At 46.8% G+C, this 27,064-nt stretch overlaps 1 protein-coding gene across 8 annotated transcripts in view; it reads left to right on the forward strand.

Moving 5' to 3' along the window:
* The window catches only part of CHD3 (chromodomain helicase DNA binding protein 3), a 1,139,027-nt gene that overhangs the window by 540,231 nt on the left and 571,732 nt on the right, over positions 1 to 27,064 (forward strand). For all 8 annotated transcript variants that reach the window (XM_078670235.1, XM_078670239.1, XM_078670240.1 and 5 more), the window contains exons 17-18: positions 6,848 to 6,969; positions 18,475 to 18,648. In XM_078670235.1, coding sequence (XP_078526361.1) covers positions 6,848 to 6,969; positions 18,475 to 18,648 — 296 coding nt within the window. The remainder of the gene's footprint in view (positions 1 to 6,847; positions 6,970 to 18,474; positions 18,649 to 27,064) is intronic.

Here is a 27,064-nt window from a genome sequence, read left to right on the forward strand (position 1 = left end):
TTACCTTAGGTAACGCTCTTTAACCTTTATTTTCAAAGGTAAAACAGGCAGGATCATAGAGGCAGCTTTACCCTAGATAGGCTGCATAGTAACAACAGAAAAATCTGGCGCCGTGCCTTTAAGACCTCTGTGAGCCTCCAGGCTCCCATCATGCACCACAGGTGACAGTTAGGTCAGTTCTTTTTTCCGGCTCCTTCTGTGAGGATCCTGGAGCATTGAGCTCGCCAGTTGGTGATATTTTTTCACTTTCTTCTGGTATTTCTCTAATTTTTTCGTCTTTACTTGGCTATTTTTCCAGTCATAATGCCGGCCTTATTTGTTAAGTGTCCGGCCTGTGGTAAAAAAATGGCCAAGACAGACCCACATTCAGTCTGTGTAGCTTGTCTACCATCTTCTCACAAGCCAGAACTTTGCTACCACTGCAGCAAGTTGTCAAATAGAGCTTTGACAGAGAGAAGAGCAGGCTTCAGTCCCTGCATGACAGAGGAGAAACTGTGAGTGGAAGAGAAGAATTTCATTCCAGGAAGCCTTCTTCTCAGCACAAAGAGCGCAAGGACAGAGGGGAGAAGAGAAAACATCGGCCTCCTTCGACTTCGAGGGACAGATCTTCTTCTAAGGTACCTGTGTGCTCAAAATCAGCATCGAAATCACCGTCGCGGTGTCCGTCGACGTCGAAACATCCCTCGCCGTCGAAGAAGATTTCGCCGTCGAAGCAAGGTGAGAAGAGACATGAGCGTAGGCGATCCAGGTCTGGCTCCCCTACGACTGTAAGAGGGCGGGACTCGACGTCGTCTCATCGACGTCGACGGTCGCCGCCGAGAGGCTCGGAACAGAAGTCAAGGTCGCCGTTGAGAGGTGCCATGACGTCAACGTCGAACCGGACAGTAGAGGTTTCGATGCCGAAGAGCCCAAGTCATGTGGCTGCGAGGTACACGACGCCGAGAAAATCATCGCCGTCAAGGCGCATGACGTCGACGCCGAAGAGAGCATCGTCGTCGAGGAAGTCGCCGCCGAGGAGGTCGCCGCCGAGGAGGTCACCGCCGAGGAGGTCGCCGCCGAGGAGGTCGCCGCTGAGGAAGTCGCCGCCGAGAAGGTCGCTGTCGAGTAGATCGCCGTTGGAGAAATCGACGTCGAGGAGGCTGTCTTCGGCGTCTCCTGCAGCTAAGAGGCTTAGAACGGTGTCTAAAGACCGGTCTAAGGTTTCTATTGTGTCTTCTGGGAGTTCCTCTTCCTCCCCTGGGCTGCGGATTGGGCACCTTCACCTACAGGGGCTAATATCTCGCCACGATGGCTGGGGTAGATCAGAGACTGGAAGATAAGGAGGATTAACCTTCCAAGGTCTTATTCCAGGTCCCCTGTGTTGGCAAGACCTGCATCAAGATCGCCTCTAATACAGTTGGTGCACTCTCCGAGAAGACGTGAGCGTACTCCTCCGAGAAAGTCTCCATCAGAGAGGAGGCGGACTTCACCTACTTCTAGGTCTTCGCGTCACCATTCTTCGAGGAGACGCGATACTAGATCCTCGACAAAGTCTACAAATTCAAAGAGGGACTACTCACCGACACTGTCATCAACTCCTCCGAGTAGGATATCACCGATTGATGATGTGATTACCTTTAATGAAGTTCTCTGTCGTGGAGCAGCGAAACTTAATATCGAGAAGCCGGTCTCTACTGCCAAGACAATGGTCATTTTCTAAACTTTACATCAGAAATTATCTTCAAGGCCTTTACTTCCTCTGGTGCCAGGTCTGTTGGAGCCTGCGGAGCACAAGTTCTTAACTCCTGCATCTTTAGGAGCGTTTCCTTCTCGGATCGCAAAGAAGTATAAGGCTCCGGACAATGATCCGTTATTTCTGAGGTCTGAGCTGCAACCTGATTCGTAATCGTCTCAGCGGCACGTAAGAATCAGACAGGAGCGGCGTCATCTTCTGTTCCGCCGGATAAAGACAGCAAAGCTATGGACTCAGTAGGGAAGAGAATGTGTGCCACCTCTGCTTCCTACATGAAGGTCGCCAGCGCCTCCGCTTTACTGGGTCACTATGACCGTGCACTATGGGATTCCTTGTCTCGGTTTGCAGAAAAGCTTCCCAAAGAAGACAAGCATGATTTTCTTGAAAATCTTCATGAAGGTGGGCTAGTGGCTAAGGAGGTGATTAGCGCAGCTGCTGATGCTTCCGACCTGTCGACACATGGTTATGCTCATGGACTCTGTGCCAGGCGCTCGGCTTGGTTACGGCTTACGGGTCTTAAGCCTGAAGCGCAACACCGAACACTTAATCTGCCGTTTAATGGAAAATCGCTCTTTGGCTCTCATGCTGACGATGAGATGTCATGAATGAAGACGGAGCTTGATACTGTGAGAGCTGTTGGTCTCGAAAAGAGAAAGGACTTTAAGAACAAATACCGTCCTTACTATCGGAGACAGAACCAACAGAGGGTTCAAACCCCTCAATGGTCATCACAGCAGAATCAGGGAAGATCTCAGTTCTCCCAGCGTCGTCCTGGTAGAGGAAGGGGTGGCATTTCCAGACAGTCTGCACCTGGAAACAAGCAGCAGCAACAAAAACAGTGAGTTTTTGCTTCCCCTGAGCCAGTTACCCACTCCGGTGGGGGAAAGTGTTTGTTTTTGCCTGGAAGAGTGGAAAAACATCACAATCGACAAATGGGTGCTGAATATTGTAAAAAATGGATATGCAATCAGGTTCAAGTCCCCTCCACCTTCCATTCCTCCTCAAAAGACTGTGATCCATCGACTTCATCTTTTGAAGCAAGAGGTGTCTGCATTAATCCTAAAGAAGGCCATCGAGGAGGTCCCGAGGACACAGCGTCGACAAGGCATTTACTCCCGATATTTTCTTGTTCCAAAGAAAGGTCCAAACAAGGAGTTCAGGCCCATACTAGATCTCAGGCGCCTCAATCAATTCATTCGGCGAGAAAAGTTCAGAATGCTGGCGTTACATCAAATAATTCCACTGTTGCATCAAGGGGATTGGATGTGCTCCATAGATCTTCAAGATGCTTATTTTCACATCCCCATCGCCCCAAAGCATCGGAAGTTTCTAATGTTTTGCATACAAACCAGCCATTACCAGTTCACAGTCTTGCCCTTCGGGCTAAAGTCAGCTCCTCGCACCTTCTCAAAGTGTATGGCAGTCGTAGCGGCTTTCCTAAGGAAGAGACACATTTTCGTCTATCCCTATCTAGACGATTGGCTGCTAAAGAGTGCGTCTCCGATTCTGTTTCAGCAACATCTCACATTCTGCATACATCAGCTGCGGAGGCTTGGTCTACACGTAAACTTCAAAAAGTCTATGCTCATTCCCACGCAGAGGATACACTATCTGGGCGCACTTCTGGACGCAAAAGCGTATCCTTCGGAGGAGAAACTATCCTCCGTTCTCCTCAAGTGTCAAACTTTACTAAAGATTCCTCAACCAACGGCCATGCAGATCTCGTCTCTGCTAGGGTCCATGGCGTCTTGTATTTTCCTCATTCCGAACGCCAGGCTGCACATGAGACCTGTCAGTGCGGATCTCCATTTGATGGTGGATGCAGCGGAGTCATCTGGTAGTGGGAGTTCCTTTCCAAGAGGACATGCCCAGACGATCGCTGGCGACAGATGCGTCGCTTCAGGGATGGCGCGCCCATCTGGGGTCGCTTCAAGTTCAAGGAGTGTGGTCAGAGAAAGAAAGACTGTATCATATAAACATGTTGGAACTCAGAGCTGTCCATCTAGCTCTCAAGGCTTTCTTTCCCGCGATCAAGACATCCTCCCTGCTTGTTCAAACAGACAACACAACAACGATGTACTATCTGAACAAGCAGGGCGGAACGAGATCCAGACCTCTGTCGCTAGAAGCGCAAGCAATCTCGAAGTGGCTTCTGGCTCGGGGTATGAAAATTTCAGCTGTCCATCTGCCGGGTGTCCTCAACATCCAAGCAGACGACCTAAGCAGACACTTCGCAGAAGCACACGACTGGGTCTTAAAAGACGAAGTGATAAGAGATGTCTTCCAGGCCTGGGGGTCACCAGAAATCGATCTCTTTGCGGACGCCGAAAACGCAAAATTCCGCGTCTTCGCATCCAGGTACCCACAACGAGGGTCCAAGGGGAATACTCTATGGATGGACTGGTCAGAGACATTACTCTACGCTTTTCCACCGATTCCACTCATTCCCTTGGTGATCAAGAAGCTGTACAAGTCCAAGACAGACATGATCCTGGTGGCTCCGGATTGGCCTCGCCAATGGTAGTACCCGGATCTCCTGTATCTATCTAAAGTACCGCACAGGAGGCTTCCTTGCTATCCGGATCTGCTGACCAGAGAGAACGGCAGGGTGTTCCATCCCAACCTGCCGTCCCTGAAGCTAGCAGTATGGCTCCTGAGTTCGTCCAGTATGGACATCTAGGCCTCTCGCAGGACTGTATGCACATTTTAAGAGAGGCGAGAAGAGCTTCTACAAGAAAGTCGTATGCTTTCAAGTGGAAGCGGTTTTTCATGTGGTTGCTGCTGAAGGTCATGACCCTATTTGAGGTCAGGAACAGGTACTGTTACCATACTTACTTTCTTTGGCCAAAGCAGGTTTACAATATTCCTCTATAAAGGTCCATCTGGCAGCAATAACAGCATATCGAAAGTCCCCTACCCAGGTTTCTTTCTTTCAAATGCCAGTTGTGAAGGATTTTCTGGAGGGTCTCAAGAAAGTGTATCCTCCCGTGAGGGCTCTCTCTCCTCCTTGGGAGCTTAATGTGGTTTTGTCTAAATTGATGGGTCCTCTATTCGAACCTATTCATAAGGCCTCCCTTCAACATCTGTCGTGGAAGGTGTCCTTCCTTGTAGCTATCACGTCTGCGCGCAGGGTGAGCGAGATTCAGGCCTTTTGTGCTACAGAACCCTATCTCATTTTCCATGCGAATAGAGTGGTGCTTCGGACTCATCCAAGATTCCTTCCTAAAGTAGTCTCGGATTTTCACATTAACCAGTCAGTTACACTGCCTACGTTTTTTGCTAATCCGAACACTCCAGCTGAAAAAGCTCTACACTCTTTGGATTTAAAAAGAGTTTTGAAGTTTTATCTTGATAAAACTAAGAGTGTTAGAAAGACTGATCATTTGTTTGTGAACTACGGTCCTCTCAATACGGGCTTGCCTGCGTCTAAGAGGTCCATTTCTAGATGGATTGTGTCATGCCCTATGTTATCTTATCAGTTGTCACGGAAACAGCTCCCGGGCAAACCGGGAGCGCATTCCACTAGAAGAAAGGCTGCTACTATAGCAATGCTTAAAAATGTTCCTGTTCATGAAATTTGTAAGGCAGCTACGTGGCGTTCGGTTCATACCTTTGCTCGCCATTACTGCCTTGATTCTGATACTCAGGCGGATGCTCAAGTTGGTCAGGCATCCCTGAGGAATTTGTTTGGGTAATATATATATTAGTATACTGTTTAGAGAGTCTGGTATTCGTCCGCAGGGTATGGGATGGGCTTGCTACTCTATTCAGTGCTTATGACTATTGATGAGTTTCCCCTGGAAGAGAAGGATTAGTTACTTACCTGTAATCCTAGTTCTCTTCCAGGGGTATACTCATCAAAGTCATAAGCAACCCACCCTCCTCCCCGGACGAATACCAGAGCTGTCTATTTTACATGTTACCCATGCGGATATCACACTGTTATACGCCGTCCAAAAGAACTGACCTAACTGTCACCTGTGGTGCATGATGGGAGCCTGGAGGCTCACAGAGGTCTTAAAGGCAGGGCGCCAGATTTTTCTGTTGTTACTATGCAGCCTATCTAGGCTAAAGCTGCCTCTATGATCCTGCCTGTTTTACCTTTGAAAATAAAGGTTGTGTGTTTCAAAGAAAACCAGGGCAGTGTTTTCTTCTTTGCATTATCATATAATGTAATTTATATGTCTTTATTTAGCAAATGTAAAGATTTTACAGGCAATAATGGCAGTTTTTGAGCGTAGTATGGTGTATATTGGGCTGCATATGTATATGTATATGCATATTATCTATATATATATATATGGTTATTTTATGCGTATTTATATGTATTTATATATATATGTAGATATATGCATATTATTGGCTATTGCTCCGGGGTCCCGCACGTGGGCGGGACTATTCAGTGCTTATGACTTTGATGAGTATACCCCTGGAAGAGAACTAGGATTACAGGTAAGTAACTAATCCTTCACCTCCACCATACAGCAAGTGCCAATACCAAGTCTGCATTTCTTCTCCATCTCACAGATTGCACAGGCAATGGCAACAAAGTTTGCTGAGCATTAACGTATTTGCAGTCCTGTCAGCTGATTGTTGAACTCCCACAACCCCACATAAAGTCATATGATAAATCTGCAGTTGATGCAGAGAGAGGCTTACATTATTGTACAATAGGTTGTTATGTATTATCTCAATGCTGTAGAAAGACATTACATCCTAGCTATGTGAAGATTTAAAATAACATTCTATTACGCTGCAGCTCCTTCAGTCCCACATATTGAATGTTCATGAAACAGTACTGGGAGTGATTCTTTAGAATTCTTAGCAAACTTGGAACCCTCAACTCCTTTGACCTCAGCCCTGATTTCTTCAATACGCTAGACAAAAAATATTTTGCTAACTACACCAAAGTAATTAAAATGGTTTTTAGAGTGTTCTGAGATGCTTTACATCCCTGCAATGAATGATGTGGGTAATGTTCTAATAAGCATGTGAAGCTTTCGTAGATGTCCATGTTGCCAAACTATTGTCCTAGAAAGTGAGCTGTTCTTTGCATACTGGGCATTGTTTGCTATTGATATTATGGTCTTAATGAGATATGGCTGCTTATTTCAGTTTTTCAGAATACTTAATGGGTACAAAATCGACCACAAATTACTCCTTACTGGGACACCGTTGCAGAACAACCTAGAAGAACTGTTCCACCTCCTGAATTTTCTTACCCCAGAACGCTTCAAGTATGTCTTACTCCACTCTTTGGGTAATAGTTTACATTTGGTTTGTTAGTGTCTAAGTTTTTCTATTAATGCCTTTAAAAGTTTCAATCTATGCTTATAGGACAGTAGTAATACTCAGCGGGCAATCTGCTTGCTACCAAATATACCCCTAAAGTTATTTTCTTATTTTCCACCTGACACAGACGAAACTGATTGTTGACTTCCCAGAGTGAATCTGTGAACGTTGAATGAGAGCCTCATCCTGCTTAGAATAAATTCCTTGAAACAACACATGTAGTGATCCTCCCTGTTACCCTCCTCCCGCTATTAATCTCAATCCTTTTGCCTCTCATAAGCACCTTGGAAGTGCAACCACTTAAGGTTTATCAAGCAGAATTAAATTTCATCCAGGGCCATTGGAGTTTTTGTTGGTAAACTAGATTGGATCAGTCTTAAAACCTCTTCAGTACCCCACCCTGCAGGATTGGGAGACGCGATTTTAATCTGGAGTCTGCCCCCATGATTGATAGCGTGTGCTGTTACATATGCTTCTCCTTCTGCAATGTGGCATGTCTGTTTTATTTTGAACGAAACTTGTCAGAAGTTTTTATTTCGGTATTAAACAATCCTAAACAATTTTTTACCAGTTACATGCAGGGAGAGAATTGTATAAACTGATTGTACTATAATATATCATCTGTATCTACCTACAAACAGATTGTTTAAATATCTGTACTAATGTACTTGGTGTTTTCAAGAGCAAGGGGCACTTGTATCTTTGTCTTCTACCTGTTATGATATTCTCCCTTATTATAGTAAGATATATGGCTGAAAAAATGGATATTGTATTCCGTACATGTAACTTTGATACCAGTGATGAAATGCTAATGGATAGCAGAGGACCAAACTGTTTTACCGGTTTATGTATGTGTAATGATTGTACATAGACATGAAATTATATATCAGTGGAAAAGTAGAGAAATCCTTTATTTAAGTTAATGAGTGGCAAAAGTATTGACATTTGATAATGCAGTTTTGAATTAAGTACGAAAGTGCCCCTTTTCACAAGTTTACCTCCACTTTTTGCCTGGTATCTGGTGCAAATGTGACTGAAATTGTACTGGGTTCCTGCTAACCAGTTCCCCAGTACAAGTGTTCTTTCTTTAAACTATACCATTGTCCCACAATTGGCACCCCTTTAGGATCCCTGTAAGTCCCTAGTAAATGGAACCTAGGGCCTTGAAACTGAAGATGGTCCCTAAGGGCTGTCACACAAATTGTGCCACCCTAAGGAGCCTCTCACCGAGCTCATGCAAACTGCTATTGCAACCTGCTTGTCTTGATGCAGAAAAAAACAATGAGTCGACATGGCACACACCCCTGTGTGCCATGCCAGCAAAGCACTGCATGTGGTCTAGATAAGTCACCCCTGTAACAGGCCTTCCAGCCCAAAGGCAGAGGGCACTAATCCCTTATGTGAGCATATTTACATTAGTGGATGTGTCCTGGTGGTATTTAAGCAGAACTTAGATATTACAAGTGCTCAGGGAAGCCATGACAAGTACATGGACTCGAAACTCGTGATTATGAGTTCCCCAGCTACATATTGGCTTCACTGTACCCCAGGTGTTTGGTACCGAACACCTCATCTTGATAAACCTACACTAATACCAGTGGCGGATTTATTAAGCAATGCACCCAGAAGGGCACCTTAGAGATGTCCCCTGTTCCCCTCTTCCTAGTTCATCTCCTTCCCTCACTTTCTCGCTTAGGCTGGAGTCTGTGGTTTTTTTCCCTAGCGCCGGGACGCCTCTTCGCTGGGGCAGCTGTTTGCGCTTTATCAAAACTATAGAATAGAATAGAATAGAAAACCTATCGACTAGTAGTATGTTGACTGACTCGTCTTGACTAGCCAGCCACCATACACATGTTTCTGACCTCCTGAGGTGAGAGCCTTCACTCTCAGAGGCCAGGAACAAAGCCTGCCCCGGGCGGAGGTGTTCTCACCTCGTCCACGCAGGATGTGCATTCCAGGGTGGGAAGCTTTGGTATGCGACCCAGGCCTCTCCACATAGGGGAGATGCTCACCCTCTGTCCTGCTCCCACTTTTGTCTACAAGACAGGCGGGAAAATTAGTAAGATTGGGAGGTGTGCCCACATTCAGCTAGCACCACCCCTAGGGCGAGCCAGCTGATGTGAACTCCACTTTTCAGATTCTGCCATCTTGTTTTGGACAGAATTAGCATTCTAGATTCAGGACTATGCGCACTTCTCACAGGAAGTGGTCATATAGAGGGTTTTGACACCTTAATGGTAGGTAGCCCATTTGCTAATACTTGTCATTCCCCTCAAACCCCCCTAAATTGAGTAGTTAGAATGCACCCCTGAACCCAAGAACTCAGATTTGATGGCTCAAGAGAAAAAGGACGAAGAATAGTCACTGCCTGGTGAGAACTGCAGTAGAACTGAGGACATCCGGTGCGACCAGGAGAAGGTACTTATCCTCTGGAAGGTCATATCTGTCTCCTCAATGGGTGTGAAGACACCAGGACCAACAAGAGCCATGCAGCACCAACCCCTGGGGTACCGGATGCCCTGCACCAAACACCAACAGTGAAAGCCCAGTTCGAATTCCCAGAGCACCAGGACCAAACAGCCTTTGAGAGACATCAGCATCACTGAGACTCACTTTGTGAGTGGCCCAGCTGCCTTTATTTGGCCCCTGCCAGCTGTTTGTCCAGGACTGCGAGGAGCATCTTTGTGCACCCGGCCCAGCCGACCTAACGACTCTGCACTCGTGCTGCCAGGCCCAATTCCTGACGATCCAGCAGTGCCCCCTTGCTCCAATACCCCTCACAACCCAAAGCCCCGTTTGGGAGCTCTCAGCCTTGTCCTCAAGTCCCCTTATGCAAACTTTTTTTGGGTGGCCCCCCTTCTCTGTAGCGTGCCAGCTGCCAACTTTACCAGCACCCTGGTCCTGGTAGAACCAAGGCAGTTCATGAAGAACTTCTGGTAGAACTTTGGACCTTATCCACTACAACTCCGAACCCTGAAGGGGAACCCCTGAAACTGACTGTACCTGCCTTTATGCAACTCTGACTTTTCCTTCCATAGAATTGCATTGTGTGTAAAGGCGCATAACTTTAGAACCTTTACTTACCTGTACTCATTGCTATTAAAAACACTACTTACCTTTGAACAGTTATTGGTTTTTAAACATATATAAAAATAAGTGTTATTTTTCAAATTTGGTCTTGGGTTTATTCTTTGAGTGTGTATCTCTTTTATTGCCTCTGTGAGTACAACAAATCTTTGAACCACGTTCTGCTGATAAGCCTAACTGCTCATCAACACTACCAAAAAAGAGAGTGTTAGTATTCTTTACTTTAGCCCCGATAAGCCAATGTGGAACCCACTGGAACCTCTGCACAGTGTGCTTCTTTTTAGTACACTATATAGAGAGCCACCCTCCTACATTCGTGGCAACGGTGGGATCTTCGACTTTGCGTTTTAGCTCTTAATAGGTGCCAACTTTAGCGTGATGATGAGTACCACAGGGGATGTGGCTAAGGAGCTCGACCTTACCCTTTACGTGCAGCTGAAATACACTCAGTTAAGGACCATCTGCAAAGGGTACAAAATAAAAACTGGCTCACACCCTACCACTGCAACCCTTCAGAAGCTGTTGGCAGAATATGAGCTGGCCAATCCTTCGGAGAAGGCCGCTGACCCTCAGAACCAAGGTGGAACGAGTGAGGAGGATGACCCAGACATATCCCCCACTTGAAGGAGCGACTCAACCCTACAACCGACCTAATTTGCCAAGGGCCCCTGCCTCTAATGAGGATGCCTTAGGTCGCTCAAGGTACACTAAAGATTTCACGGAGGAAGAGATCCTTCTTGAGAGATTGGCCATCAGAATAGCCCTGCAGGACAGTATATTGGACATAGAAAGAGCAGACCTGGGCTTAGCACTCATAAATGGTGCCAGCAACATAATACCTAGGGACAGAGGGAAACCTTTGCCCATATTATTCCCAAAGGATTGTCCCAAAATATGCAGAAAGTGATGACATCACAAAATGATTTGCAGCTTTTAAGAGAGATGTTGCATGAGGAAGGTCAGCCAGAAGTATTGGGGCTCTCTTCTTTGGGAACTGTTCTCTGGTAAGTGCAGGAATAGACTCTTGACACTGAACAAGGCAGAGGTCGGAGTCCTATGACCACATGAAGGGTACCCTGATTGAGAGATTTTGACTCACCACTGAAGAGCACAGGATTACGTTCAGGGGGGACTCAAAAAACCTTGAATCAGTCCTGGGTTGATTTCAGTAAATACACTAGGTGGTTGGTTGAAAGGAAGCCAGGTGCAAGTTTATGATGGTCTGTATAATTTAATTATGAAAGAACATCTGTTGAGTAGCTTTCTTTCTGAAACATTGCACCACTACTTGGTAGATCTAGGTCCAACTTTTCCACTAGAATTGGGAAAGAAGGCAGACTACTAGGTCAAGACTAGGGTGACCAAAACTACGACTGGTGGGGGTGACCAAAAGATAGGGGTTACTAAACCTCCTCAGGGGAAAGAGGGCTAACATCCTAAGGATAAAGTAAAGCGTCTTCTAAAGGCCCCCAACAACCTGCTAAAGAGGGTGGGCCCCAAATATCTTCACAACCAAAAACTGAGTACCAAGGTAATAATTGGGATCCCAAAAAGACAGGGTTTCACAACTGTAAACAGACTGGACACCGACCTGGAGACTCTGCATGTATTAGAGAAATCCCCCTAATACTTTTCCAGTTAGCACTGGCATAGCAAGTCTCCAGGTGGGATCCCTAGTGTGCCCTAAGCAAATCAGAGTGCACACAGAACCTGCACTAGTCTCAGAGGGTGGGGTAGACCTTGCAAACTTAGTTGTTTAAACTACTAATATGGAAAAATGCGAACAGCATCCCTTGATTAATGGGATTAGGGTAGAAGCCCTGTGAGATACAGGTAAGTGTCAGCATGGTGACAGAAAATCTGTTTTCTCCAGGACAGTACCTAACTAGACAGATGTATCCAGTCACCAATGCTGATAATGTTACTAAGGTCCATCCCATGGTGATGGTGTTCTTAGAATGGGAAGGGGTTACTGGCCTGAAACTGGTAGTGGTTTCCTCCTCAATCCCAGTGGAATTTCTGGTATGGAATGATCTGGAGTCCTCAGCATGGACTGAAGCTGAGCTTAGGTCCCATGCAACCATGCTGGGAATTACTAAATGGGTGTGCATAAATACCCGAGGACAGAGCAAGGCCCAGGGTGAAGAGGTGTTGTAGCCCCACTGAGTACGTGGACTCTGGTGCATATTGAAATATCACTCAGTGTGTCGGCTTCTATCTGTCCTTATGTTGAATGACACCCTGAAATAGCTTATCGGGGCTACGTTTTTTTCCTGGAAATCCATTGATGCACTTTAATGAGCAGTTTCGAATCTGCATTGCAGCATGTTTTGTACCAGAAAGATATATGAAATTTATGAAAGGAAAGGAAAAAATATAGCTTTGACAGACTTCCATTGAAAGCTGAGAAAAGTGCCCTTCTCTATAAGATTCCAATAATTTCCACTACCTATGTTGCACTTTACTGGCAGTTGCCAAAGAGACCCAGTTCTTTTTATGGTCCTCATGAGTAAGACCTCAAAGCAAGGGAACTTTCACACTTCTAATTTAAAAAAAAATTGTGTTCAAGTTCTACTTATTGGATTTACAGTACAGATACAAGAATAATTGTCAATGATAAATAACTCCATCATAAAAACCTCCACCAAACTTATCAACCTTGCACTGAAGTGTCACACTAGGCACATTAATCAACCGTAATATTAAAAGTTCTCAGAAGCTTTCTTTCTATGGTAAGAACGTAAAGATTTTCAGGACCCTGTGGGATCCAACCTGGTTAAGTCATGGGGGCCTTATTCTCAAAGGGCCTCCGCAATTGTGCCAGATGGTCTCCACTCTCGGATATCGTAATCTCCTCAATGAGAATTCTCATTGAGGAGATTCTGCCCTGGTTGTGGAGACCTCTGTGCCTTGTAATTGGTCTCTTCCGCAAGTGCAATGTAATCTATTTTCCTCAAGCAATCAGAACAGGTAGGGGGTGTTGCAGAGTGCCAATAAAGGGCAATAACCCTTTTAGCAACCATGCATCCTATATCTACGAACATTTTTTGACCTGCTTGACCATACCATCCCAGAAACATGCCCAACAACTGCATTTTGGGATCTCTGTCCAACGAGAAACCAATAACCACTTCCAAAGTGCCTAAAACAGGGCCCAGTATCTTTGAATTATGCGACACTCCCATACTATGTGCAAGAGTGTGCCTGTGTCTAAGCCACACCTCAGGCATTCCAGACCAGTGCACCTCCCCATTTTCTAAAGTCTTTCGGGGATATAGTCCAACCTGTGGAAATATTTAAACTGGATTATATGTTACCCCGTCTTCTTTGTCCATTTCTCCCTGATTCTGCTCTCATCTCAACCATAGGATGCGAAATGGTCAGGCCTATTGATCACCAGGGATTTATAGGTTTTAGAGACCCCCTTCTCTGTTATCATATCCATGGAGAGTTTCGATTCCAGGGGACTGCAATCTGGAATGAGACATAGTTTGTCTTTGTATCCTTCCAAGGCATGTCTTAATTGCAGATATACGAAAAGCTGTGATCTACACATTCTGAATTCTTCTGTCATTTGCCCCTACAATAGCATATGATTTACTGACCATATGCACCCTAACTTTGTGATCCCTATTCTGTCCTATCCCTGGTGCCAAACCTTCCCTCCCCGGTGTGTTACCTCTGAAATCCATGTTCCCTGCCACAACGGTGTCTCCTTTGCCAACGTCTTTTCCCAGTCTATCCACCTAAGTGCCCTGTGCCAGCACTCCAGAGTTATCAAAATCACTGCCAGTAACAAAGCCAGACTCATTGAGTCATAGAACATGGACCACAGCCTGTTCCCACACAAGGACTCAATCTCCAGTCTAAATGCTGGATCACTCCTAACCTTAAAAAAGCCAGTCATTGGTGACGAGGAGGTGTGAGGCCCAGTTATTTAATTTGATGTCCACTCTACCTAATCTGCTGGTAGATTGTATGCACTTCTGATGCGCAACCCTGGGCGTAGATCTCGTACACAAATAAGCATTCAAGGAGGATTGTATGTTGAAAAACAATTCTGGGGAATTCTAAATGGGTAATTCTGCAAGTTGTATAAGAGCATGGGCAAGGCTATCATTTTGAAAAGTGCCTACCTCCTTCTCCGATGGCCCTTTACCCCAGGTGCCATGTGATCTTACAGGTTAGCAGAATTATATTCAGGTCCCAGCATTCTTGTTGGTCTGTTGAACTATGTATTCACAAGTACTGAAATCTACCCTGCTGCGCCTGAATATGTGGTATACTGCTAATCCCCCTTTCTGTATCCCCAACCTGTGGGACTGCCTGAGATTTTTCCCAATTCACCCTGAGATCTCCCCATATATTTTTAAAATATGCATCAATGTAGGTAGTGTAATGTCCATGAAATATGAAGTTGTCCACATATAGCAAGATAGTCTTCAAAACCATTGTTTCAAGATATGCCCTTATACGTAGGCTTCTCTCCCTATCCATTTGGTCAACTCCTCCATCGTTAGGGCAAAAATTAGAGAAGTTGGGTACAGCAATCTATCTGAAATTTGTGGGACTCAATTCTGTTAACCCGAACTCTTGCCTAAGGGGAGCAGAACAACGCGAGACAATGTTTGAAGTATGAGCCCAAATTCATGCCTCCCAATACCTGGTGAAGAAAATACCACTCAAATGAATCGAAGGCCTTTTCAAAATCCAGTACAATGCAGGGCTGTTGGTTCCGCCAGCTCCTCCCAGTGCTTTAAAGCCACCTGTAGCCTGAGAATGTGGTGCTTAGTCCCCCTTTTGGGCAGGAGCACGTGTATGCCCTGTCTAACCAAGAAACCCACTTCCTGCTCTAATATGTTGTCTTGTGCTTTTACAGTTACTTTCATTTCAACATTTATTAAGGAAATCAGCCTGTATGAGGCACATTCCATCAATGACTTATTCAGCTTGGGAAGGACTGTGACAGTAGCCCTGCATAAATCTCTTTGTCCATTAACTGTGTTTTTTGCAATTTTACCCCGAGTGGGCTGGGCATGCTCAGACGTGAGTCCCAGGCTCTCCACACCACTGGAGTCAAGCTATCCAGGCTGATGAAGGCTGATAGCCAGAAACCGGTCCTTGGATGCTTGATTCCGGTCTGGGAAAGACATGGCTTGGTAGTTCGGACTGGACTGTTCCCATGAGGCACAGGGTCAGAGCTGATTTGCATATAGCCAGTGTCTAACCCAGGGTGGTGTGGAGTGCAAATAAACGATGGATTTAGGCCCAGATCCTTGTACTGGGGTGAATGTATGACATTGTTCTACATTCTGTCCATCAACTGTGTTTTTTGCAATTTCACCCCGAGTGGGCTGGGCATGCCCCGACGTGAGTCCCAGGCTCTCCACACCACTGGAGTCAAGCTATCCAGGCTGATGAAGGCTGATAGCCAGAAACCGGTCCTTGGATGCTTGATTCCGGTCTGGGAAAGACATGGCTTGGTAGTTCGGACTGGACTGTTCCCATGAGGCACAGGGTCAGAGCTGATTTGCATATAGCCAGTGTCTAACCCAGGGTGGGTGGAGTGCAAAAAAACGATGGATTTAGGCCCAGATCCTTGTACTGGGGTGAATGTATGACATTGTTCTACATTCTGTCCATCAACTGTGTTTTTTGCAATTTTCTGCATAAATCTCTGGCAACCTAGTTTGCAAAGCCTCTCCAAACATCACGAGCAACAGTCGTGCAAGGCAGGAAACATTATTTTTTTTAAACTCCAAGCGAAAACAGGTCTCAGAGCTTTTTCCGAGGTCATACCCTGCACAGCCTACAGTAATTCTAACTCCGTAAGTGGTGGTCTAGCTCTGCAATGTCGAAGGTGGACAATTTAGGATTGATTAATTCTCCAGTATTGGAGTATCTTTCATAGATTCACGTGCTTGAATCTTCCTCAATCATCGAGGTGGGAGTCCCGCTGTACACTTCAAAGCAGTAGCAGTAATCAATATAGTTTCCAATGGCATAAAGGCATTGAAAATAATAGCTTATCCTTTTAATTTAATAACCAAACTGCAGCCAATAAGACAACAGCATCTTTAGAACACAGTCAACAGAGGCAGCTTCCCTCAGATTTTCACTGCATGTCGTGTGAGAGGAAGCCTCTCTGAGCTCTGCTCAGTTATTCTAATTTGGTTATTCCAGATTACTTCAGCTGTGTTCCAGTATGTCAGAAGTTGTGAAGAAAGGACTTTTTAGACCTTGTGGGACCTGTGGTAAGAAAAGGCTGCACTCAGAAGATCCCCATTAGAGAGAGTATCTACTGCCTTCATGCCTGAAAGACTGTAAGATCTACAGACCTTTTCTACTAAAACCTTCAAATATCATGAGGGAAGACCTCAGATTTGGCTTCAGAAACTAAAAGACAAAACTGCCGTCGTTTGTGAGGAAGAGGATAGTGAGAGCTCTGCTTCATTATAAAAAACCCAGGAAGAGAGAGAGGTCATTCCATTGGTCGCCTCAGGCTCCTCTCATGAGTACAAGAGAGAAAGTAACTATGGGTGATAATCACAACTGCAATAGACCTATTGGACCACAGAGTTTCCATAGCTTCTCTAGTTCCATTCATGTTCAGGGATAGGAAACGTACTCACAGGAGACCCTCTGAGGACACCCGAGCCATCCCTAGCAAAGAAGAGACTGCATATCAACGACCCTCAAACGGATTGTATGTACTTCCTGTATACAGACCTATGGAATGGCCAGGATGTTGGAAAAAAAGGACGCAAATTGGGCATGGACACCTTATGTGGATACAAAAGTTAGAGGAGCCTAAGCACAAACTACCCCAAATAGTCAAAAAAGGGCTTAGCATAGGGCAGGGAAAAGGTCTGCCAGCAAAGGGGTTAGCATGGGGACTGCTGTTTGCAAACATCTCTCACTCTGCAATTAGAGAAAGAAAACGAAAGTGAATTATATGGCAGTCTTGCTGGGGAACATAGAAGTGTGAAAGGAAAGCCTATAGGGTGTTATTTTTTTTGTAGCAAGCAACACAATGTAAATACCTGTTAATGAATTGTATACATTTAGCTGCTAAGAAGTCATAAATTAACCAAACTTTTGTGTAATTATGAAGTGCAATAAAAAAAAGACATTTTAATAGGATCAGGACAAATCAAGACACTTTCCATGGTGATGCACAAATAGTTATTCAGTGAAACACGATTTCCACACATATCATTTGTGTGCAATATAGTTATATCAGTAAAAGTGTTTTTCTATGCACATTTAGTGACAATTTCAATGGAAAATGTGTTGTCTGGAAATGACAGTATGTCCCACACAATACTTTAGTTACATTAAAAACTCGCCCGCCTCGTGTCCATTTAAGCTAGGTGGTTCGCGGGTTGCGGTTCTAAACAGTTTAGGAATCTGTGGTCTAGAGCCTTTTGAGCTTTATTTCTACAACCAACTCCACGTCTGTGTGCTTACAGGTGAAATAAGCTGCAAACGGGCTTGCATGCAACAGACAGAAAATGTACCCTCTAACTGCTTAAGCCTTTCCCCATGTTTTTCAAATCACTCTGCTTCTCTCTTCTTCTAACTTTTCTCTTATTCTTTGCTTCTGTGCCTTCATCTCCCCAGTCTTCGCCATTACCTTTTCTGCAGCTATTGCGCAGAGCCATTACTGAAATGCAGACGACACGTTCCTTCCATTAAGCCTTAAACTTTGTGTGTAATATACCACTGTAGCTGTTTATCCCACAGCATACTCTGACTGTAGCATGAACAGAAGGGGCAACTCCTTCACCACATCTCATGCATGTGCCGCAAGGCTTCCATAGTGGCCACAACACTGAGGACAGCAGAGGACTATAGGGTTATGCCGTAATCCAATTAACAGGTGGAATGGGAGACTGTATCCCAAAATGGGTTGGATTCCTCAGACGCTCTGTAGCATTTCTCCTTGTAGTCCAACTCCTGCCCACATTTACTACTAGCAAATGACGTTAAGACAGTGCATTGCCTGACGCGGGAACAGGAAGCACCTATAGCATTACAGATTGAAATGTGGGGGGTAGCTGCTATCTGCAGCCGATGTAAATCGCCTCTTATAAACAACCATGTGAATGCTTTATTCTGAGCTGTTTTGGTCTGCATATATAATACTTTGGTGCCTTAAAATTGTTGTTGTTCTTTTTAATGCCATAATACTAGTCATTTATCTCTGTATCTCCGCACATTTCTGCCACTGAGCTGTTCATGATCTAAACTGGAGAAGTCTGCTATTGGGGGCCACTGATGAAGGAGTAAAGCAGATCTCATCTCCACACAATGGTTGTATAATTCTCACATTCTGACATGCTACTTTTCCCCCCACATAGTAACCTGGAGGGTTTCCTGGAAGAGTTTGCCGATATCTCTAAGGAGGACCAGATTAAGAAGCTTCATGATCTTTTGGGGCCTCACATGTTACGGCGCCTCAAAGCCGACGTCTTCAAGAACATGCCAGCCAAGACGGAACTCATTGTGCGGGTGGAGCTCAGCAACATGCAGAAGTAAGGTCACGCTCTTTACACACTAGCAGTCCTCTCCGTAGCACATGGTCTCTTTACTAGTAGCCGCGGTGGGCACACTAGCAGTCCTCTCCGTAGCACATGGTCTCTTTACTAGTAGCCGCGGTGGGCACCCTAGCAGTCCTCTCCATAGCATAGGGTCTCTTTACTAGTAGCCGCGGTGGACACACTAGCAGTCCTCTTCGTATCACAGGGTATCTCTACTAGTAACTGCAGTAGGCACACTAGCAGTCCTCTCCATAGCACAGGGTCTCTTTACTAGTAGCTGCAGTGGGCACATTAGCAGTCCTCTCCGTAGCACAGGGTCTCTTTACTAGTAGCCACAGTGGGCACACTAGCAGTCCTCTCCGTAGCACAGGGTCTCTTTACTAGTAGCCACAGTGGGCACACTAGCAGTCCTCTCCGTAGCACAGGGGTCTCTTTACTAGTAGCCTACGTGGGCACACTAGCAGTCCTCTCCGTAGCACAGGGTAACTTTACTAGTAGCCGCAGTAGGCACACTAGCAGTCCTCTCCGTAGCACAGGGTCTCTTTACTAGTAGCAGCGGTGGGCACACTAGCAGTCCTCTCCGTAGCACAGGGTCTCTTTACTAGTAGCCACAGTGGGCACACTAGCAGTCCTCTCCGTAGCACAGGTTCTCTTTACTAGTAGCCGCGGTGGGCACCCTAGCAGTCCTCTCCATAGCATAGGGTCTCTTTACTAGTAGCCGCGGTGGACACACTAGCAGTCCTCTTCGTATCACAGGGTATCTCTACTAGTAACTGCAGTAGGCACACTAGCAGTCCTCTCCATAGCACAGGGTCTCTTTACTAGTAGCTGCAGTGGGCACATTAGCAGTCCTCTCCGTAGCACAGGGTCTCTTTACTAGTAGCCACAGTGGGCACACTAGCAGTCCTCTCCGTAGCACAGGGTCTCTTTACTAGTAGCCACAGTGGGCACACTAGCAGTCCTCTCCGTAGCACAGGGGTCTCTTTACTAGTAGCCTACGTGGGCACACTAGCAGTCCTCTCCGTAGCACAGGGTAACTTTACTAGTAGCCGCAGTAGGCACACTAGCAGTCCTCTCTGTATCACAGGGTCTCTTTACTAGTAGCCGCGGTGGACACACTAGCAGTCCTCTTCGTATCACAGGGTATCTCTACTAGTAACTGCAGTAGGCACACTAGCAGTCCTCTCCATAGCACAGGGTCTCTTTACTAGTAGCTGCAGTGGGCACATTAGCAGTCCTCTCCGTAGCACAGGGTCTCTTTACTAGTAGCCACAGTGGGCACACTAGCAGTCCTCTCCGTAGCACAGGGTCTCTTTACTAGTAGCCACAGTGGGCACACTAGCAGTCCTCTCCGTAGCACAGGGGTCTCTTTACTAGTAGCCTACGTGGGCACACTAGCAGTCCTCTCCGTAGCACAGGGTAACTTTACTAGTAGCCGCAGTAGGCACACTAGCAGTCCTCTCCGTAGCACAGGGTCTCTTTACTAGTAGCAGCGGTGGGCACACTAGCAGTCCTCTCCGTAGCACAGGGTCTCTTTACTAGTAGCCACAGTGGGCACACTAGCAGTCCTCTCCGTAGCACAGGTTCTCTTTACTAGTAGCCGCGGTGGGCACACTAGCAGTCCTCTCCATAGCACATGGTCTCTTTACTAGTAGCCGCGGTGGACACACTAGCAGTCCTCTTCGTATCACAGGGTATCTCTACTAGTAACTGCAGTAGGCACACTAGCAGTCCTCTCCATAGCACATGGTCTCTTTACTAGTAGCTGCAGTGGGCACATTAGCAGTCCTCTCCGTAGCACAGGGTCTCTTTACTAGTAGCCACAGTGGGCACACTAGCAGTCCTCTCCGTAGCACAGGTTCTCTTTACTAGTAGCCGCGTTGGGCACCCTAGCAGTCCTCTCCATAGCACATGGTCTCTTTACTAGTAGCCGCGGTGGACACACTAGCAGTCCTCTTCGTATCACAGGGTATCTCTACTAGTAACTGCAGTAGGCACACTAGCAGTCCTCTCCATAGCACATGGTCTCTTTACTAGTAGCTGCAGTGGGCACATTAGCAGTCCTCTCCGTAGCACAGGGTCTCTTTACTAGTAGCCACAGTGGGCACACTAGCAGTCCTCTCTGTAGCACAGGGTCTCTTTACTAGTAGCCACAGTGGGCACACTAGCAGTCCTCTCCGTAGCACAGGGTCTCTTTACTAGTAGCCACAGTGGGCACACTAGCAGTCCTTTCCATAGCACAGGTTCTGTTTACTAGTAGCTGCAGTGGGCACATTAGCAGTCCTCTCCATAGCACATGGTCTCTTTACTAGTAGCTGCAGTGGGCACATTAGCAGTCCTCTCCGTAGCACAGGGTCTCTTTACTAGTAGCCACAGTGGGCACACTAGCAGTCCTCTCTGTAGCACAGGGTCTCTTTACTAGTAGCCACAGTGGGCACACTAGCAGTCCTCTCCGTAGCACAGGGTCTCTTTACTAGTAGCCACAGTGGGCACACTAGCAGTCCTTTCCATAGCACAGGTTCTGTTTACTAGTAGCCGCGTTGGGCCCCCTAGCAGTCCTCTCCATACCACATGGTCTCTTTACTAGTAGCCGCGGTGGGCTCACTAGCAGTCCTCTCTGTAGCACAGGATATCTCGACTAGTAGCTGCAGTGGGCACACTAGCAGTCCTCTCCGTAGCACAGGGTCTCTTTACTAGTAGCCGCGGTGGGCACACTAGCAGTCCTCTCCGTAGCACAGGGTCTCTTTACTAGTAGCCACAGTGGGCACACTAGCAGTCCTCTCTGTAGCACAGGGGTCTCTTTACTAGTAGCCTACGTGGGCACACTAGCAGTCCTCTCCGTAGCACAGGGTAACTTTACTAGTAGCCGCAGTAGGCACACTAGCAGTCCTCTCCGTAGCACAGGGTCTCTTTACTAGTAGCAGCGGTGGGCACACTAGCAGTCCTCTCCGTAGCACAGGGTCTCTTTACTAGTAGCCGTGGTGGGCACACTAGCAGTCCTCTCCGTAGCACAGGGTCTCTTTACTAGTAGCTGCGGTGGGCACACTAGCAGACCTCTCCGTAGCACAGGGTGTCTTTACTAGTAGCCGCGCTGGGCACACTAGCAGCCCTCTCCGTAGCACAGTGTAACTTTACTAGTAGCCGCGGTGGGCACAATAGCAGTCTTCTCTGTAGCACAGGGTAACATTACTAGTAGGTGCGGTATGCACACTAGCAGTCCTCTCCGTAGCACAGGGTCTCTTTACTAGTAGCCGCGGTGGGCACACTAGCAGTCCTCTCCGTAGCACAGGGTCTCTTTACTAGTAGCAGCGGTGGGCACACTAGCAGTCCTCTCCGTAGCACAGGGTCTCTTTACTAGTAGCCGTGGTGGGCACACTAGCAGTCCTCTCCGTAGCACAGGGTCTCTTTACTAGTAGCTGCGGTGGGCACACTAGCAGACCTCTCCGTAGCACAGGGTGTCTTTACTAGTAGCCGCGCTGGGCACACTAGCAGCCCTCTCCGTAGCACAGTGTAACTTTACTAGTAGCCGCGGTGGGCACAATAGCAGTCTTCTCTGTAGCACAGGGTAACATTACTAGTAGGTGCGGTATGCACACTAGCAGTCCTCTCCGTAGCACAGGGTCTCTTTACTAGTAGCCGCGGTGGGCACACTAGCAGTCCTCTCCATAGCATAGGGTCTCTTTACTAGTAGCCGCGGTGGGCACACTAGCAGTCCTCTCCGTAGCACAGGGTCTCTTTACTAGTAGCCGCGGTGGGCACACTAGCAGCCCTCTCCATAGCATAGGGTCTCTTTACTAGTAGCCGCGGTGGGCACACTAGCAGTCCTCTCCATAGCACAGGGTCTCCTTACTAGTAGCCGCGGTGGGCACACTAGCAGTCCTCTCCGTAGCACAGGGTCTCTTTACTAGTAGCCGCGGTGGACACACTAGCAGTCCTCTCCGTAGCACAGGGTCTCTTTACTAGTAGCGGCGCTGGGCACACTAGCAGTCCTCTCCTTAGCACAGGGTCTCTTTACTAGTAGAAGCGGTGGGCACACTAGCAGTCCTCTCCTTAGCACAGGGTCTCTTTACTAGTAGCCAGGGTGGGCAGACTAGCAGTCCTCTCCATAGCACAGGGTCTCTTTACTAATAGGTACGGTATGCACACTAGCAGTCCTCTCCGTAGCACAGGGTCTCTTTACTAGTAGCCACGGTGGGCAGACTAGCAGTCTTCTCTGTAGCACAGGGTAACATTACTAGTAGGTGCGGTATGCACACTAGCAGTCCTCTCCGTAGCACAGGGACTCTTTACTAGTAGCCGCGGTGGGCACACTAGCAGTCCTCTCCATAGCATAGGGTCTCTTTACTAGTAGCCGCGGTGGGCACACTAGCAGTCCTCTCCGTAGCACAGGGTCTCTTTACTAGTAGCCGCGGTGGGCACACTAGCAGTCCTCTCCGTAGCACAGGGTCTCTTTACTAGTAGCCGCGGTGGGCACACTAGCAGTCCTCTCCATAGCATAGGGTCTCTTTACTAGTAGCCGCGGTGGGCACACTAGCAGTCCTCTCCGTAGCACAGGGTCTCTTTAATAGTAGCCGCGGTGGGCACACTAGCAGTCCTCTCCGTAGCACAGGGTCTCTTTACTAGTAGCCGCGGTGGGCACACTAGCAGTCCTCTCCGTAGCACAGGGTCTCTTTACTAGTAGTGGCGGTGGGCTCACTAGCAGTCCTCTCCTTAGCACAGGGTCTCTTTACTAGTAGCCGCGGTGGGCACACTAGCAGTCCTCTCCTTAGCACAGGGTCTCTTTACTAGTAGCCACAGTGGGCAGACTAGCAGTCCTCTCCGTAGCACAGGGTAACTTTACTAGTAGCCGCGGTGGGCACACTAGCTGTCCTCTCCGTAGCACAGGGTCTCTTTACTAGTAGTGGCGGTGGGCACACTAGCAGTCCTCTCCGTAGCACAGGGTCTCTTTACTAGTAGGTGCGGTATGCACACTAGCAGTCCTCTCCGTAGCACAGGGTCTCTTTACTAGTAGCCACGGTGGGCAGACTAGCAGTCTTCTCTGTAGCACAGGGTAACATTACTAGTAGGTGCGGTATGCACACTAGCAGTCCTCTCCGTAGCACAGGGACTCTTTACTAGTAGCCGCGGTGGGCACACTAGCTGTCCTCTCCATAGCATAGGGTCTCTTTACTAGTAGCCGCGGTGGGCACACTAGCAGTCCTCTCCGTAGCACAGGGTCTCTTTACTAGTAGCCGCGGTGGGCACACTAGCAGTCCTCTCCGTAGCACAGGGTCTCTTTACTAGTAGCCGCGGTGGGCACACTAGCAGTCCTCTCCGTAGCATAGGGTCTCTTTACTAGTAGCCGCGGTGGGCACACTAGCAGTCCTCTCCGTAGCACAGGGTCGCTTTACTAGTAGCCGCGGTGGGCACACTAGCAGTCCTCTCCGTAGCACAGGGTCTCTTTACTAGTAGCCGCGGTGGGCACACTAGCAGTCCTCTCCGTAGCACAGGGTCTCTTTACTAGTAGTGGCGGTGGGCTCACTAGCAGTCCTCTCCTTAGCACAGGGTCTCTTTACTAGTAGCCGCGGTGGGCACACTAGCAGTCCTCTCCTTAGCACCGGGTCTCTTTACTAGTAGCCACAGTGGGCAGACTAGCAGTCCTCTCCGTAGCACAGGGTAACTTTACTAGTAGCCGCGGTGGGCACACTAGCTGTCCTCTCCGTAGCACAGGGTCTCTTTACTAGTAGTGGCGGTGGGCACACTAGCAGTCCTCTCCGTAGCACAGGGTCTCTTTACTAGTAGTGGCGGTGGGCACACTAGCAGTCCTCTCCTTAGCACAGGGTCTCTTTACTAGTAGCCACAGTGGGCAGACTAGCAGTCCTCTCCATAGCACAGGGTAACTTTACTAGTATAAGTTCATCAAAACAAAAAACTGACACTTGTTACACCTAAAGACCATTGGTTTTACAAGATGTATTAGAGTATCCTCAAAAACTCAATGTTTCTGGATTGCGGTTTATCTGTTTCATCCGCCCCACATTAGAGTTGTGGCAGTTATCATTGGGTACTCCAAAAGATAGTGAGTTGCCAGCCTCATTCAGAGGCACCTCTGGTCTATGGTGCAGTATCCAGAGATGTGTGCAAACAAAAGTGTGAAAACAAATTTTATGAAAAAAGGAAAAAATGTTAAAACAGGGGAAAACCACCCGGAGCTTTTTTAATAAGGGTAGATATCCACTGTGGTTTAAAATAGAGGTACTGCAATTCAGGTCAAGTTACTGGATCTAGCAGTATATTAATGAGATCGTTATTAAAAACGCTCCGGGTGAGTTTTTGAGGATACTCTAATACATCTTGTAAAACCAATGGTCTTTAGGTGTAACAAGTGTCCGTTTTTTGTTTTGATGAACTTATAACTTACCCAAGGGGAAAGAAACGGATGCTTCACTCCCTTATCCCTCCATTCTGATAAATTACTAACTTTACTAGTAGCCGCGGTGGGCACACTAGCTGTCCTCTCCGTAGCACAGGGTCTGGATGGACCGTAATCTCTCTAGAGAGGGACTGCAATGGTTGATGTATACAAGCTGTCACCCCATTGGAAAAAACTCCAGGAACGTTTTGAAGCCTAAGCTTTTGGAAAATAAATATTTTCACTGCGTACACTTGTAGAGATGGGCCTTCATTTTCAGCTCAAAGGGAATTAGACCATTTTTGCATTTTACAGAATTCAGCCAAAAAAGGTTAAACCTCATGAAAATGTATAGAATTAAGGAAACATTCATTAACAAGCTTTGTCAAAGCCAGTAAGTCTTGGCTCTTAAGTACAGACCTATTGGCTTTACCATTTTGTGTTTTTTACTATTGCATGCATGCATATGTGTGAAGATGCATGCACATATATGAATGGCAATTTTTTTCTAATAAAGAAAGCGTTTCCAAATTTGAAACTGTTGTCACAAAGCATGCACATGTGTCATATGTGCATGCGCAGTGACACCGTAGCCTTTCTAATTTACCAATCTAGCATGACAGACGTCGGTAATACATCGGTAAATTAAAATATTAAGAAAATTAATAAAATGTGTGAAGCACTCACAAGTTTGCAAGCAGCACTGCAGTACTGTGCAACTACCATAACCTCTTTAAAAAAAAACATATTTAAAGGCAGTGGAAGGTAAAACAAGGAGGAGAGAGCAAGAAAACAAATACAGTCCAGTGGAGTGCTGAAAGTAAAAGAAATATTTAGTTTTCTGAAAGTAAGCAGTCTGAGCAATGGATATGTTATGTAATGTTGTGTTATGTGTATTTGTAAAGCACAGTACTACTCATGAGGGTATCCTATTAATGAGCTGCTTTGTGTGCCTAGCCCAGCCTATGGCAGGTTGGTTAATTAAAAAGCCAAGTCTTTAGCTTCTTGTGGAATTCAAGAAGAGAGAAAGAGTCTCTGAGTTGGAGTGGGAGGCCATTCCACGCTTTAGGAATGATGTGAGAGAACGCCTGTCCTCCTGATCTGGTTCTATGCATGTATGGGATGTGTGCGAGTAGAAGTCCTGTGGAGTGGAAGTGGCTGGTGGAAGTAGATGAGATTGTTCAGGTATGTGGGGCCTACATTGTGTAGTGCCTTGAGTGTGTGAGGAGTTTGAAATTAGCACATTTGTGTACCGGGAGCCAGTGGAGCTTCCTGAGGTGTGGTGTGTGGTGTGTTGTGAGTTTAGTGTGTGAGGTTGAGGATGAGTCTGGCTGCTGAGTTCTGGATGGTTTGTAGTCTTCTACCAAGTTGCTTAGTGATCCTGGCACTTGGGAGCAATTTAAAAATCTTCTGCAGCATTTTCTCGGGGTGGAAGCAGGAGGCAGTGACTGTGTTGCTTGTTCAGTCATGTCCAGTTTGCTGTCGATAACTATTCTGACGTTCCTGGTGTGGAGTCCAAGTTCAGCCGCCCACCAGTTGGAGTCCTTCAGTGAGGTGATCTTGCCAAGGATCACTATTTTTGTCTTGCCTGTGTTGAGCTTGAGACAGTTGGCTTTCATCCAGTTAATGACTTCAGTCATGCAGGCGATTAACTTGTTCTGTGTATTCTTGGGTCTTATCCGAGATTGAGAGTATGACTTATGTCGTCAGTGTAGGAGAGGATGTTGAAGTTGTGTGCTTGGATGACTTTGGCCGGAGGGATCATGTATGCGTTGCAGAGGGTGAGACTGAACGATGAATGTTGAGGCACTCCACAGATGAGTTGGCGGGCTTCCGAGGAGTAAGATTGTAGGCTGAAAATTTGTGTTCTAACCTTTAAGAAGTAGCAGATCCAGCGGAAAGCGGTTCCTTGGATGTGTTCTCTTAGGCGAAGCAGATCAACCGTGTAATCCACAATATTTCTCTTTGTAGTATTGGTCTGCTATTGTCTAGATCTTCTCTTTTGTTAATCTTTTCAGT

This window comes from Lissotriton helveticus, chromosome 12, assembly GCF_964261635.1.
Source record: "Lissotriton helveticus chromosome 12, aLisHel1.1, whole genome shotgun sequence".
NCBI classification, from domain to species: Eukaryota; Metazoa; Chordata; class Amphibia; order Caudata; family Salamandridae; genus Lissotriton; species Lissotriton helveticus.